At 52.5% G+C, this 12,907-nt stretch overlaps 5 protein-coding genes across 5 annotated transcripts; 2 read left to right on the forward strand and 3 right to left on the reverse strand.

The window, feature by feature from the left end:
• Positions 1-669: 669 nt before the first annotated feature.
• Positions 670-3,242, forward strand: K489DRAFT_381696 (uncharacterized protein). Its single transcript, XM_033605188.1, has 4 exons — positions 670-1,937; positions 2,032-2,247; positions 2,512-2,653; positions 2,783-3,242. Exons 1-4 carry the CDS (start codon positions 836-838, stop codon positions 2,856-2,858), a joined length of 1,536 nt encoding a protein of 511 aa, XP_033458743.1. The 5' UTR covers positions 670-835; the 3' UTR covers positions 2,859-3,242.
• K489DRAFT_381697 (cytochrome P450) lies at positions 2,964-5,073 on the reverse strand. The gene has a single exon (XM_033605189.1). The coding sequence runs from the start codon at positions 4,972-4,974 to the stop codon at positions 3,430-3,432; it is 1,545 nt and encodes a 514-aa protein (XP_033458744.1). The 5' UTR covers positions 4,975-5,073; the 3' UTR covers positions 2,964-3,429.
• Positions 5,074-6,423: 1,350 nt separating this feature from the next.
• On the reverse strand, positions 6,424-8,109 carry K489DRAFT_411140 (S-adenosyl-L-methionine-dependent methyltransferase; the record flags this gene model as incomplete). The annotated part of the gene is made up of 1 exon (XM_033607777.1): positions 6,424-8,109. One exon carries the CDS (start codon positions 8,107-8,109, stop codon positions 6,424-6,426), a length of 1,686 nt encoding a protein of 561 aa, XP_033458745.1.
• Positions 8,110-10,045: 1,936 nt separating this feature from the next.
• On the reverse strand, positions 10,046-11,572 carry K489DRAFT_381699 (NAD(P)-binding protein). The gene has a single exon (XM_033605190.1). The coding sequence runs from the start codon at positions 11,482-11,484 to the stop codon at positions 10,180-10,182; it is 1,305 nt and encodes a 434-aa protein (XP_033458746.1). The 5' UTR covers positions 11,485-11,572; the 3' UTR covers positions 10,046-10,179.
• Positions 11,573-11,669: 97 nt separating this feature from the next.
• K489DRAFT_402567 (uncharacterized protein) lies at positions 11,670-12,730 on the forward strand (the record flags this gene model as incomplete). Its single annotated transcript, XM_033607053.1, has 2 exons — positions 11,670-12,663; positions 12,684-12,730. Exons 1-2 carry the CDS (start codon positions 11,760-11,762, stop codon positions 12,728-12,730), a joined length of 951 nt encoding a protein of 316 aa, XP_033458747.1. The 5' UTR covers positions 11,670-11,759.
• Between the last annotated feature and the right edge of the window lie 177 nt (positions 12,731-12,907).

Here is a 12,907-nt window from a genome sequence, read left to right on the forward strand (position 1 = left end):
TCGGATAAATCGTCGCCGCAGTGGGCATCCGTCCCATCAGAGTTCATGTTGTCATGTTTTTGTGGACTTTCTATTTGTCCGTGGTCTGGCAGGTAGGCGGGATCAGGTCAAAGCGTTCGTTCGGTCGCTGTTGCTTCCCCTTCTTTTTGACGATGGATCGGTTTGACGCCGGAGTGCTGGTTATCATACGGGACTATGATGCTCGATGGTGCGCGGTTCACGGATTTCATTGTCATTGGTTGCTGACCGGGCGGGCAGGGTAAGGGTGACAACCCTGTTCTTCACATGTTGTCCTACATATGATACCTTGTCCGTGTTGTTCCACGTGCTGCAAGTTGTGTATTAGTCATCGGGATGATGGATGCACGCTTAGTCATGCCGGATTCCTACATTCGTACGTCCAGTGGGAAGCTGCCTCCGGATCATCATCAATTCCGCGTCCTGATGAATGTTCATCTGGGCAGTCGTGACAACTTGGCCTTCAAGGCACTTGAGCGCAGGCCGGCCGGACTTCACAACCGAACGGACGGTCCAACCCCGCCCTCGATCCTGCGCTGCTCGGAGATAAGCGGTTCGCCCGGCGGCATGCCTTTCCTCTTCTGGGTACTATCGTAATGCACTATGAGATAGTTATTACTACTTACTATCTTCTCTCTCATCAATCCCAAGGTTCCCTACTCCCTCGCAGCTCCATATCTGTTATTCACTCGAGATCTCACCTTCTCTCGTTACAGCGCTGTATATCTCCTTCTTCAAGATCAAAGACTGATCATCGATGAATGGCGAGCGCACGGTGATCTTGTAATCTGTAAATACAGCACGATCGACTCAAACAATGGCCATGCTGTTGGAGTTGAGCCACGAACTACTTCACTGCATCTTCGTGGATGTGGAACCATGTGACATCGCAGCATTGAGCAGCACATGTCGAGCATTCCACGATTACATCCGCGACAATCGACTCCTCCATCGGGAGCTCTATCTACGGCGTTACGATGAATTCGAGCACGATAAGCGGACGAATTGGGAGCAGCAGCTGCACGATCGATATCAAATGGAGCGCTTGCTACAAACCACAGACGCCGCAACCAAACGGGAGAATTTAGACTTTGTAGCAACACAGGTGTCGAAGATGATGGAGTCTGCGCATTGCGACTTTGAACAATCGAAGAATCTCCAGATGTTAAGCACGGCTTTCAAGGAGCGGCAAGACAATCTCAATGTCTTCCTCTGTTCATCTTCGTTGTTCCATAACAAGCGCGCTGGCGACGGCACAAATCACATTCCCGCGGATAATGCGAGCACTCGGCAGGCGTCAGCAAAGTTGCATTGTCTGTATGGAGTGCCGATTGACACCGCACCGCGGAGACCGATTCACTCCCTGATGCAGCCGGATCTCACCATCGGACCGTCTGGCTCGACGAGATCGCAAGTCCTCGGTCGGCAACCCGTGACACACCCCTGGGCTCGATCAAGAGTCTACGACCTCCGCGAATACACCCCATCAACGCTATGGGGACCATTCAAAGCCGACGGCTCGCACCAGGTCGATTGGGAGAAAGTCGAAGCCATCATGATCGCCCTCGGGCACAACATCCGACGGTACCAAGGCCGCGAGGATTCCCCCGTGCATGGACTCTGGACCGAACCCTTCAGAGGTGCCTCCCCGGGTAGCTTCCACGACCCGACTCCCCCGGCAACATCCCCCTCTGCACCAACGCCACACCATGAGGAGGCCCTTGACGCCGAAGACGCCGAAGTGTTCAAGATCCGCGAACTCGCCCTCAAACTCGACGCTATGGACCCCTACGGCGTGACGGGCACGTGGATGCGCGTGGTCTGCTTCCTCGACTACAACGACCTGTACACCTACAATTTCAACGTCCACGGCCTCCCCGCCGACGACGAATCCCGGGGCCCCGTCAGCACAGATGAAGGTTTGATCCACCTCTCCGAAACAGTACGTTTCCTCAAATCAGACCCTTCACAGACTGACTCTTGGTTTTCCCTTCCTCGTGATTGGTGTTTTAGCAATCCGACTGATCCGCATCAAGCTCCAAGTCGTCCGCGTCGAGCCGCCCGATTCGGTCCTGAACGCCGACGACGAGTGGGCCCACGATGACGACGAAAACCCCCTGCCGGATTGGAGCAATTTCAAGGGCGAGCGGTTACCCGTCGTGCATTTCTGCGGCAAGAGTTGGAGTCTCCATGCGAGTTTCGATCCTAACGCGAATAGTCGCATCCGCGGTGAGTTTTGCCCTTTTTCTTTTTCTTTTCCTTTCATACTCCCCGTTATCTGCCCTCTGAGGAAGGAGAAGACCTCAGGTGTAAATCGTATCAGTCATCGGCGGAGTCGATCTCTGCTGAGTCATCCATCGGAACGATGCGCCGTCCGTCAGCGATTTGATACCGAGGTGTCCGTGTATCTATTCCGCGGCATCTGCTTCCCTTGATGATTTCAAACGTCGATCGCAATAACCAATGCTGATTCCGGTCGGCGCATCTTCCCAGGAACCGTCCGACAAACCCCCGAAGGCGAGATCCGCTGGACGACGTTTTCAATCTTCCACGGCGAGGAACGCTGGCGCTCCGAGGGCATCCAAGTCGGCGGGATCCGCTCCGAGAGGGGCGTGTTGGGGAACTGGTTCGACAAGTGAGTTGTCTTTTTTTCTTCCTTCCCCAATCGTCCTCTTTCCTTTTTTGGCTTCCTTTTGACCCTTTTTTCTCCAACCTTTGCATCTCCAACTGTTTCGTGGACGCTAACTTTTGGCGATGTGGGTAGGAATTACGATATCCACGGTCCCGCGGGCCCGACAGCCTTCTGGAAGGAATCGGATAATGTGCGCAGACGCGGATAACGTCGTCATGGCAAAGCGGTGTGTGAAAAGAAGAGGTGGAATGAGAACTCGGTATGTGTGTGCCCCTTCTTCTCAGGGGGGAGCTGGGCGAGGGTTCGCTTGGAAATGAGAAGTTTGTGGGGAAATGGAAGGGAAGAGAATCTGGTTTTTCTGTGGAGGGAATGGCGGTGGTTTCTGAGAGTGGTAAGATAAATTTGGAGATGGGAGGAGAGGAAACTTTTATTGTAATGTTTTATTCTGGGTCGAGGGAGGGATTTGGGCTTGCGTTCTGATGTATCAATGGCTCTTCTTCTATCTGGCATTTTTCTGCTTTTTCAATTTTCTGCGTTTGGGGAATCAGATGCTATGGTTCATGGGAAGGTCTAGTTGTGTAAATGACGCGTTCGTGGTGGGAGAGAAAAGAAATGAAACTTCCACGCCAGTTCAAAAAAATCACACCCGTCGAACGAGAAACACGCCGTGGAACAATACCACCTTCGTTAAAAAAAAAAGCAACATCACAGGGGAAAAAATCCCACTCCATCAAAATTCTATGTCCTTCCAAAAAGAAAAAGGGAAATCACTCGTTTCTCTACCGCGACGCCTCCACCTTCCTCAACCGACAAAACAGCGCGCTCTTGTCCCAAAGCACCCACGTCTTCTGCTCCGTCCACTTCCGGCTCTCCTCACACAGCTCCAGGTCGAAGCTGAGCAGCGTCGCCGCGAGGATCAGGCGGATCTCATGGAGGGCGAGGTTCTTCCCGATGCAACCCCGGGGCCCGATGGAGAAGGGTTCGAAGGAGGAGAGATCGTCGTGGCGGAATTCCTCCGGCGCGTCCTTCTCGAACCGTTCGGGGACGAACTCGTACGGTCGCGTCCAGCGCAGGGACGAGCGGTAGGTCGCGAGGTGGTGGATCCCCACCGTCGTCCCCGCGGGGAGATGGTCTCCGGCGATGAGGGCGCCGCCGGCGGGGATGACGCGGTGCAAGGCGATGGGGACGGGCGGGTACATCCGCAGGCCCTCGTTGATCACCGCTTGGAGGTAGGGCAGGCGGCGGAGCGGGTCGAGGGAGAGGTCGTTGATGGAGGTGAAGGCCGAGCGGATCTCTTGCGTCAGACGGGCCAGTTTGGACGGGTTCCGCAGCAGGAAGTAGGTGATGCCGCTGAGGGCCGTGGCGCTAGTCTCGGAGCCGGCGCCCATCATCAGTGCGCCGGAGACGTGGTGTTCGGCGCGGGTGAAGGGCTCCGGGTCCGCGGCGGATTTGTCGATGATCTTCGTCCAGAGGTCGGCGCGGGCTGGCTTGGAGGCGAGGCGTTTGTCGACGCGTTCGGCAGAGTGGCCGTAGTGTTTGTGGCCTTTGGCCCGCACGGCTTTGGATTTCAGGAGCACGTTGTCGACGAGATAGCGGGTCGTGGCGGAGAAGCAGCGCAGTGCGCGGATCGGCGTCAAGGCGCGGAGGCTCTGGAAGATGGATTTCACCCAGAGCGAGTACTCCTCGGCTTCGAGCATCCCGAGGGAGGCGCCGAAGGACATGTCAGCCATGATGTCGAAGGTCGTGCAGTTGTAGTACATGACCATGTCGGCTTTCTTGCCCGCGTCGGCGACGCTTCCGAGTTTGTCGATCAATTTGTTGATCCATTCGATCAGCATAGGTTCCAGATCCTTGAGACCGCGGTCGGCGAAGGCGGGAGACATGATTCGACGGTGTCGCACATGGTTGGCGTCGTCGGCGGTCAACATGGAGTCCACTCCCGTCAGAGGAGGCGGAACCATCTTAGGGTCCTTGAACGGCAATTGTTCGCCGGACTTCCTGGCGCCGTGGACATCCTTGAAGATCTGACCGGTGCCGATGTAAGAGAGCTCGTTCGGTCCTACTCGGACCACCGGGCCGTATCTGTCGTGAAGCTTGACATATTCCGTGGCTTCGGTACCGCGGAGCAGCGTGAGGGCTTTGGGGAGCGTGGAGAGCGCGCGGATCTTCGGACCGGGATATTTTGCCAGAGGGCCAAAGTAGATGTTGTGGATTGTCGACAGAAGGGTATATCCCACCCAAGAGCCGAGCAGGAATAGGAACAGGGCGGTGGTGTTGCCGATCGGCAGTTGGCGCAGGGCAGAAAGTCCTTCTGCGAGAGACATGGTGACTTGTTGAACTTTACAGCGAACACAGGCCACGAGATGTCATCTACCAGACTTCTTTTCACAAGCACGACTGGCGGGGGCGGAATGATATATATGTATATGTATTACATGCGGAGATCGTCGCCCGTCCTACAGAGCAGCTGTGTCCTTTCAGGGACAATGCAACGAGCTGCAATCCGGATCGGTACTTTCCCCTGGTTGGCATAAAATCTACGACATAAAATTCCTTGGACCAACGGGAGGTTGGATGATGGTGACTAGCGTAGGCTTGTGACTATCGGGCTTGAAAGGATCGTCACCTCACTTTCAAGTAATAATAACTACAAGTGAAATCGGACAGAGCACTCAGATGACTCATCAGATACTGTGTTTCTGTGATGGCTGATATCTCTGCCCTGTCATCTAGCGACAGAAGCGGAAGATCAGATGAGATGTCGTTTTTATTGAGTCGTCGAGATGCTCCGTCGCACCGGTATCTCGGTATCAATGCTGACTACGGTGGGTATACTGACATTTGATGCAGCAGAATCGTGACCATGGCAGCCCTATTATTCAAACAAAAAAATACCTTGACTCGAAAATGTCGACTCTGCATGCTCGTACCGTAGCAGCTCCCCCTCTTGTTAGGACTGCTCAGTATCTGAAATGCAATTGCATAACTACTCCTCACGATAGAATTATCCGGCAGCAGAGCAGAGGACGAGAAGACCGCTCGTCGAGGCCGAGATCTCAAACTTTATTATTACAGTAGTGCCGCTCCCGTCGATCGTGCTAATAAACGAGGCGCCATGCGAGAAGATACGAGCTTCACAGTACCGCTCTGAAGCCTAGGCAGCTCGGCACGTGTGCTGTGGCTCGGACCTAACTTCTGTAATCGTCTTCATCATCTGCTTGTTCGTTGCGCCAGCCTGCGCGACACGCACGTTTGGGTCGCATTGCAATCAACGAAGTGATTTATGACACGAAAGAGCGAGTGATGGGTTTCCATGTCGCAATCTGTTGATTGTGCGTCAATGACCGACAAATAAGATCAACGAAATGTGTGTGAAAGGTTTTACTCGCGGGTAAGTACATGTACGTGGATCGCATCATGTATGTCCATTATGTGCAGGCTGTGCACAACTTTGGATTATAACAAGGAGGTCGTTCATGTAGGTGGTGTAGATTGTTGTGTAGGACCAAACCGTCGACATGGTTCGCTCCTGTCCGCAAAAGGGAGTTTTATAAACATGCTTCACAATTGAGAGATGTGAGATATATTCACTCGCATATCCCCATGACCCGCAAGCTACCTGGGTCGACTTGGAGAATCTCGAAGCTTATATGTGACCATGTCTCTATTAAAAATCATCCGCAATTGCCATGGATTTGATCCTCTAGCGTATCCATTTACGTTGTGAGATGGATCATCGTATGAACATGATTACATCATGAGAATGAGGGATACTAAACAGCCTGTTCACCACTCAACGCCTCCGCGCTCACAACAGCGGGAGGCGCAGGAGCAGGCGCCGTCATCGTCGTCTTCCTGCGCAGCATTGCAATGGCCTCAACATGATACGTCTGCGGGAAGAAGTCTGCGCCCCGGACACTCTCCAGCTCATACAGCGACGACGAACCTCCCGCATCCCCCCCAGGCAATCCGCCGACCATCCAACCCACATCCCTCGCCTGCGTATGGACATTGCAGGAGACGTAGCAGATACTCTGCGGACCGTACTGGAGGAGTTGACGCACGAAATTCTCATCGCAGCCTTTACGAGGCGGGTCGATGATGACGACGGTTTCGGCGGGCGGGAATTTCGCCGTGTCGACGGAGGCGAAGAGGGCGTTGGCGTCGGCGGCGATGAAGTGCGTCGAGTCGCGTGGGAGGTTGTTGCGTTCGGCGTTTTTCCGCGCGAACTCGATGGATTCGGATGAGACGTCGATCCCGATGCTGCGCTGGAACATGCCGGAGAGTGTGATGGTGAAGAAGCCCGAGCCACAGTAGGCATCGATCATGTTTTTGATTTTGGGGACAGGTTCTGAGTTGGATTCGTTGGTGGTGATGGTTTGCGCTTGGAGGAGTTCTTCGCGCATGATTCTTGTGACCGATGGGAGAATTGAGGAGTTGTTCTGGAAGAAAGCGCCAGCAGGATTATCGAGGCGGAAGTCGTCGACGTATTCGGTAGACGTGGCTCTGTTGTTGGTGATGCACGTTTTGACGTGGACATGGTTACCACGTTCCTCGAGAACTGTATCCGCCTGCTTGCGTGCGATCTCGAGAGCATCCGGAGAATCCGCCGGGACTCTTTCAATACTCTCCCTAAGCAAAAGAGTGGCACCCTTCTGATAGTTGTTCAACTCTTCCTTGACTCTTCCACGCTCCCGTTTCATCCCTAGGCGCACGACTTCCGTACCTATTAGGCAGTCCTCTATGTCGATCGTTTTCCTTGTGCCTTTCTTCATGAAACCAATCGGTGGTACTTCCGGCCATGTAACTTTCGCCCCATGTCGTCTATCCTGCTTCCATCTCGGCGGACCATCAAAATGCGGCGTCAACTTTGTGCGATAACCATACTGAAGAGGCGAGGGAATGGTGTCACCGACGGCCGGAACGACCGAGGCGGGCAGATTGGAGAAGTTCTTATATGCGCGCTCGACGACGGACTTTTTATGGGCGAGTTGGTACGCATAAGGCAGGTGCTGAAATTGGCAGCCGGAGCATTGTGTGAAGTATTGACACGGCGGTTCACCTTCGCGAAATTGTGAAGGTGTCACAAGTTTGACAAAGTCGGTGAGGGAGTATGATTCTGCTTGGAAGTGCTTGTATACACGTGCAGTAACGACATCGCCTGGCGCTGTGAAGGGCACCACGTAGACTTGACCGTTCTTTTCTCCTAGTCCGTCACCCGTCGATGATATCCGAGAGATGGTCACTTCCAGCTCTGAAGGAGTCGGCGGTAGGACTTTACCCAGCGCATCCTGTTCTGTCGGTGCATCTTTCAACTTCAACTCTTCCAGAAGGCTGCGGACATCATGCAAGATGACCTCTTCGTTTGAACCCTCGCTCGTTGTTGACGCCTTGAGTCTCTTGTTCCTCTTTCCTTTGAAACTGTTCGCTCCACCATGCAAGCTTCTCTTTTGTGCCATGCTTGCCAATGGTCGCAATAAATGCGGCGGCGATACGAGCAGGCGAAACGATCGGTATAATGATGTGTTCATGTGAAGATCAATTGACCGCACCAGTGGTCGCCTTATTCTCCAAATTTCCAAATCTAGCACCTTTCTCCACACGCAGGCAGGTCTGACCATTGGATGTGTTGCGATTGGGGAGAATTTCGGGACCCTTGAAATTTTGAGAGCAACAGAGCGCTGAGGATTGATGAACAACCCCGATATACAGTACATAATATCATCCGTGACTGTGCCATGATAACAGCAAACCCCATTGTAAACTCGAATACATTTGATATTTGATCATACATGACGATATCACGAATGGAAAGTAGCCATCTAGGTACCTAGCACTGAAGCATCGTGTTAGTCATCGGAGGTAACAGTCATCTGGCTACTAGGTAGTTATCGGAGAGACGGTGCAAGTCCTGCATGGCATGCTATCGTTCTTGCGAAGAACACGATTAGACAGACGTTCGAACACGATTGTCACTCAACTTCACATGACCGTTGCTACGTATGGACTGTTTGTATATCTACAACGCCCCTACCCAAGGATCCGTCAGATGCAATTTGCTTGAACGTGTTTGAATTGTGAAAAGAATGAGTTGTGAGTGCCCGTAACGACGCATTCAAATCCTTACCCAAACCCTAACCCACCGCGAATTGGAGAATCCTGAGGTCGCGTCACAAATTTGCAACACGCTTCCATACGAAAAGCCGGGAGATGGTACAATACGAGATTCAGTAGTAAATTCTGCCTTAGCGCATCAGATGACTACATTGTCGACGTAGGAGCTCCAGTGTTCTCGTTCAAGTATGAGCGTGTAGAAGGGCTGAGTGAAGGCTGCTTGAGTCTACCCATTGAACGTATGTTGTAGAGAAGATGGACCATTTCTAAGACGTGAGCCTGAATCGCAGCAGGACAAGGCAAAATGGCATTTCATGTGATGAAGACGTTTTACGCAACCTAGGAATGCGTAGAAAACCAACCGAGGTGGGTCACATTTCAAAATGACAGGAGAGGCGAGATGCTTGTGAAGACTCCCGACACGGCAAGAACGAGTGACGATTTACAACACGGTGAGCACATGCCGAGCCGAGCAAAGCTAGTCCTGGAGCCCTAGGTACGCAGAACTCACAATTCGAGTGTAAAATTTGATGAGGCTCAACGCCGCCTTAAATCCGGGCGATGGAAGAAAAAATAATGCTGCGGAAGGGCCCAGCACTAGCGCTCCCGCTCCCGCATCGACAATATATCAATTTGTCTCTCCTCGCAAACCTGGTAAAATTTTCCAGCGATTTTGTCAGTGGCCACCCACCCCCCAAACTTTGAATACCTAACTGACAACCCCTCTCCAGACTTCTAAGAATCATTTCTATAGAAAAAATCCGCAACTGTATTCTCTACAAGAGCTACAGACTCCAACCTGGCTGATGAGTCGATCCGCGGCGCCCAAGAGTGATGCCAATATGTCGGGGCTTTGAGCTTCGGTGGTGATGATCTCACCTCAGCTGAGTGTCTGGTTTCGGCCGGCTTTTCTGAGAGGGTGCTGTCGGACGTCTGACAGGTGGCTTTTCAATCTTACTTTTCATCATGGATTTGGTTTTTGAGCAACCGAGACTTGGAGAAGAGGCTGGATTATGAGATGGTCGAGGGCGATGGTGGTACACATGTGGTGGCGCATCGACTATAGTTGGCATTTATGGATGGACTGTTGGATATATTGTCACAACGCTTTGAGGATGGGAGTATCACAGGAGACGGGCTCTGTGCACTCGCGTTGACAGTATGCTGCTGTCATGTCGCTGGTCTGGTTCGACTCCGCTGTGCGGATTAAGCGATGCTTCGTTTTACCATACGGATGAAGTTTTTAACGCGTCCGAAGCTGTGGATTTGCATGGATGAAATTACCCATTTGTACTGTTGCATCCTGTATAGATCACCATCCTTCATCATACGTTACGCACCTGCATTGAATTCACGACGAAGTTTCAGAATACTGATGCAACATGAAAGTGACATGGCCATCTATCTACCTCCCGTCACTTGCCCTTCTTGCTCTTCGTGCCAGCACCCTTCTGCTGCCCGTCTTTCTTCCCAACCTTTTCCTTATAATCCTTCAACTCCTTAGCAGCATCAGCCTCCTCCTTGCGTTCCTCCTCTTCTTTCTTCAGTCTCGCTCGCTCCAGAGCTCCCCTCTTCTCCGCCTCCTCTACCATCCGCTCACTGTACTGCCAAAGCTGCTTCTGCACGACTTCATCCTCCACTTCCGCCCTGAGAAAGTTGCGCTGTTTGCATTCTTTGAGCAGAATCCCGCCTTCACTACGGGTCAAACCTTCCTCCATTGCCGCATGCAAAAAGCTCTGAGCACCCATCAGCGGAGACTTCAATACTAGCCACCAGAATGGGTATGACAGCAGATAGAGCAAAAGTCCGAGCAAGGTGCCGGATGCGAGCCACCTCCTGGTGCCGGGCGTTCTGCAAAATCCCGGGTCCACCAGAATGACCTTGGAGTTCATCGGCATGTCGTCAGGCCGCTTGTATGCTGATAGATGCTTCTGAAATGCAAGCGCAAATATCGTAAGCGCAAGTTTCGATGTAGCGTAGGCATCCACAATCGGGGTCTTTGCAGCCTTTGGTGGTGCCGTAGTATCTGCCGCCTTTTCGCGTTTAGACACTTTCTTGTGCTTCGCGGCGGTCTCTGCTGGGTTGGTGATTGCCTCAAGATTGCCTCCGAGGTAACTGCTACATGTCGCAAACACAATCCGAACGTCTCGATCCGGTGGCTGTGCCCGCAATGCAGGAGACAGAATCGAAAGCAGATGGAAGTTGGCCAGGTAATTGACTTGCCAGTTCAGCTCCACGCCTTCGCGCGTGCTCTGAACAGCACGACTCTTCGGTGTCATAGTATTGCCACAAAGCACAATCATGTCGAGCCTTCGGGGCGGTGCATTGTCAATCCACTTGGTCGCAAACTTTCGAATGCTGTGAAGAGAGGACAGGTCCACCTGTTCCGCCGTAATAAGTTCATTATTGGTTTCCTTTCTGATATCTTCGATGTGCTCGACAATGAAAGGATCGCTGAGAGAGTGCTGAGTGAGCAGCACAATTTGTGCGCCTCTCGCAGCCAATGCACGAACGGTGGCTTCACCTATACCACTTGTTCCGCCTGTCACCAGCACGACCTTGCCATGCATCTTTCGTTCAGCTAGATTGGAAGCGCCTGAAAAAAACACCTTGAGAATCCACAGAAGCACGATCCATGGTATCGTCTTGATGATCGGCCATATGTATGGTATTGAATCGATGCCTTCGAATATTGCTTGTAATGCAATGTAGACGGGCATCTTGACGAACGCAAGCCCAAGATGCAAATATCTCTCAAATGATGCTCTGCTGTTTGTGACGTTTCAAATTGTTCTTGAACACAAGTGCTTCTGGCGTCAGGGTCCGCGAACGTCGGGATCGTCACATCGGGCCGCGCGAACGGTCGGCTCGTGCAAGGTCCAGCATGCATTGTTATCACGAGCTGAGATTATTATGAGCCGAGCAACTTGAGTCATTAATTGTTGTGGTGCTTCTAAAGTCTCGCAAAGAAACCAAGGGCCGGTATTTGGTGATAATGCAGCAGCTGCAGCACAAGGCGGTGGTGCTATTGCCTGTATTCAAAGCATTGGGTCGGCAACGCACAACCTCCGTCTTCACATCATCATGCAGGCTGGTCCTCCAGAATAACTCAATACGGCATTCATCCACAGGCGCAAGCAACGATCGCAATAGTCAGCATGGCATCGAGAGTACTAGTGATGCTTCCGTCAACCTCAATTCCGCCACCAGTGCTCAATCCGTGAGTACTGGTTCGCTTCCGTCTGCTACGGAGTCGCAAAGGTTACAAGCATCCAAGAAGCTGTCCAAGCTCATGGACGGGCTTCTATCACGCGCATCTATAGCTGGCCAACATATCAACGAATACACGGGAACAGACTATACTGCAATCGATGCGTTGCGGAAAGACATCTCGAAACAGGAGGAAGTAGTGAAGAATTGTGCTACAGGTTGCAATGCTGCGAGAGCTCAACAGCAAGATGCCCACAACAACCAGTCAAACGCGTCGCGTGAAATCGTGGGCTTGCTGGAGCGAAAGAGCTCGTGGTCGCCTGTTGATTTGGAACGCTACATGGCGCTTGTCCGTTCCGACCATGTCAATGAACAGGCCGTGCAGGCGGCAAAGGACAATCTGAAGGCAATGGAACAGAAGCTCGACGAAGCAAGAGCTATGCTCGAACGTCTGGAACGGAAGAGATATCACGAGGAACAGATTTGGAGTGATACAATCCGCAGGAACAGCACATGGGTGACATTCGGCCTGATGGGAGTCAATATCATCTTGCTACTAGCACAAATTACCATATTTGAGCCTCACCGACGAAAGAAAATTGCCGCGGATGTGCAGGATATGCTTGATAAGAGGGAGAGGAACTCGACAGCCGCCATCGACGAAGACGCACTGGCATCCCTGGTAAGCGGTATCCTGAACAAAACTCAGCCAGCCACGTCGCCGGAGGTCCGGAGCGACATCAATCTCGTGGATGAGCTGCTCTCCGGAGATATCGCTCCCGGGACCAGCGGAGAGTCGTCGGGCGCTGCCATCCCACCACCGCAGCCAAGGCTTATGAGAATATCTGCCGAGCCATGGTGGTCTGCTGCAAGCGCTGCGGATAGGCTGCGCATGACCAGAGACATTATCTCAGACCAGTTCAGCGAGCGGCT

The sequence above is a fragment of the Dissoconium aciculare genome (genome assembly GCF_010015565.1).
Source record: "Dissoconium aciculare CBS 342.82 unplaced genomic scaffold K489scaffold_8, whole genome shotgun sequence".
Classification (NCBI taxonomy): domain Eukaryota; kingdom Fungi; phylum Ascomycota; class Dothideomycetes; order Mycosphaerellales; family Dissoconiaceae; genus Dissoconium; species Dissoconium aciculare.

Bases quoted from the DNA above. Each gene is read 5' to 3' on its own strand.
- K489DRAFT_381696 (XM_033605188.1), top strand. From the start codon at position 836: ATGGCCATGCTGTTGGAGTTGAGCCACGAACTACTTCACTGCATCTTC. The intron at 2,248-2,511 runs GTGAGTTTTGCC...GCATCTTCCCAG, and splicing joins CGCGAATAGTCGCATCCGCG to GAACCGTCCGACAAACCCCC. The intron at 2,654-2,782 runs GTGAGTTGTCTT...CGATGTGGGTAG, and splicing joins TTGGGGAACTGGTTCGACAA to GAATTACGATATCCACGGTC.
- K489DRAFT_381699 (XM_033605190.1), bottom strand. From the start codon at position 11,484: ATGCCCGTCTACATTGCATTACAAGCAATATTCGAAGGCATCGATTCA.
- K489DRAFT_381697 (XM_033605189.1), bottom strand. From the start codon at position 4,974: ATGTCTCTCGCAGAAGGACTTTCTGCCCTGCGCCAACTGCCGATCGGC.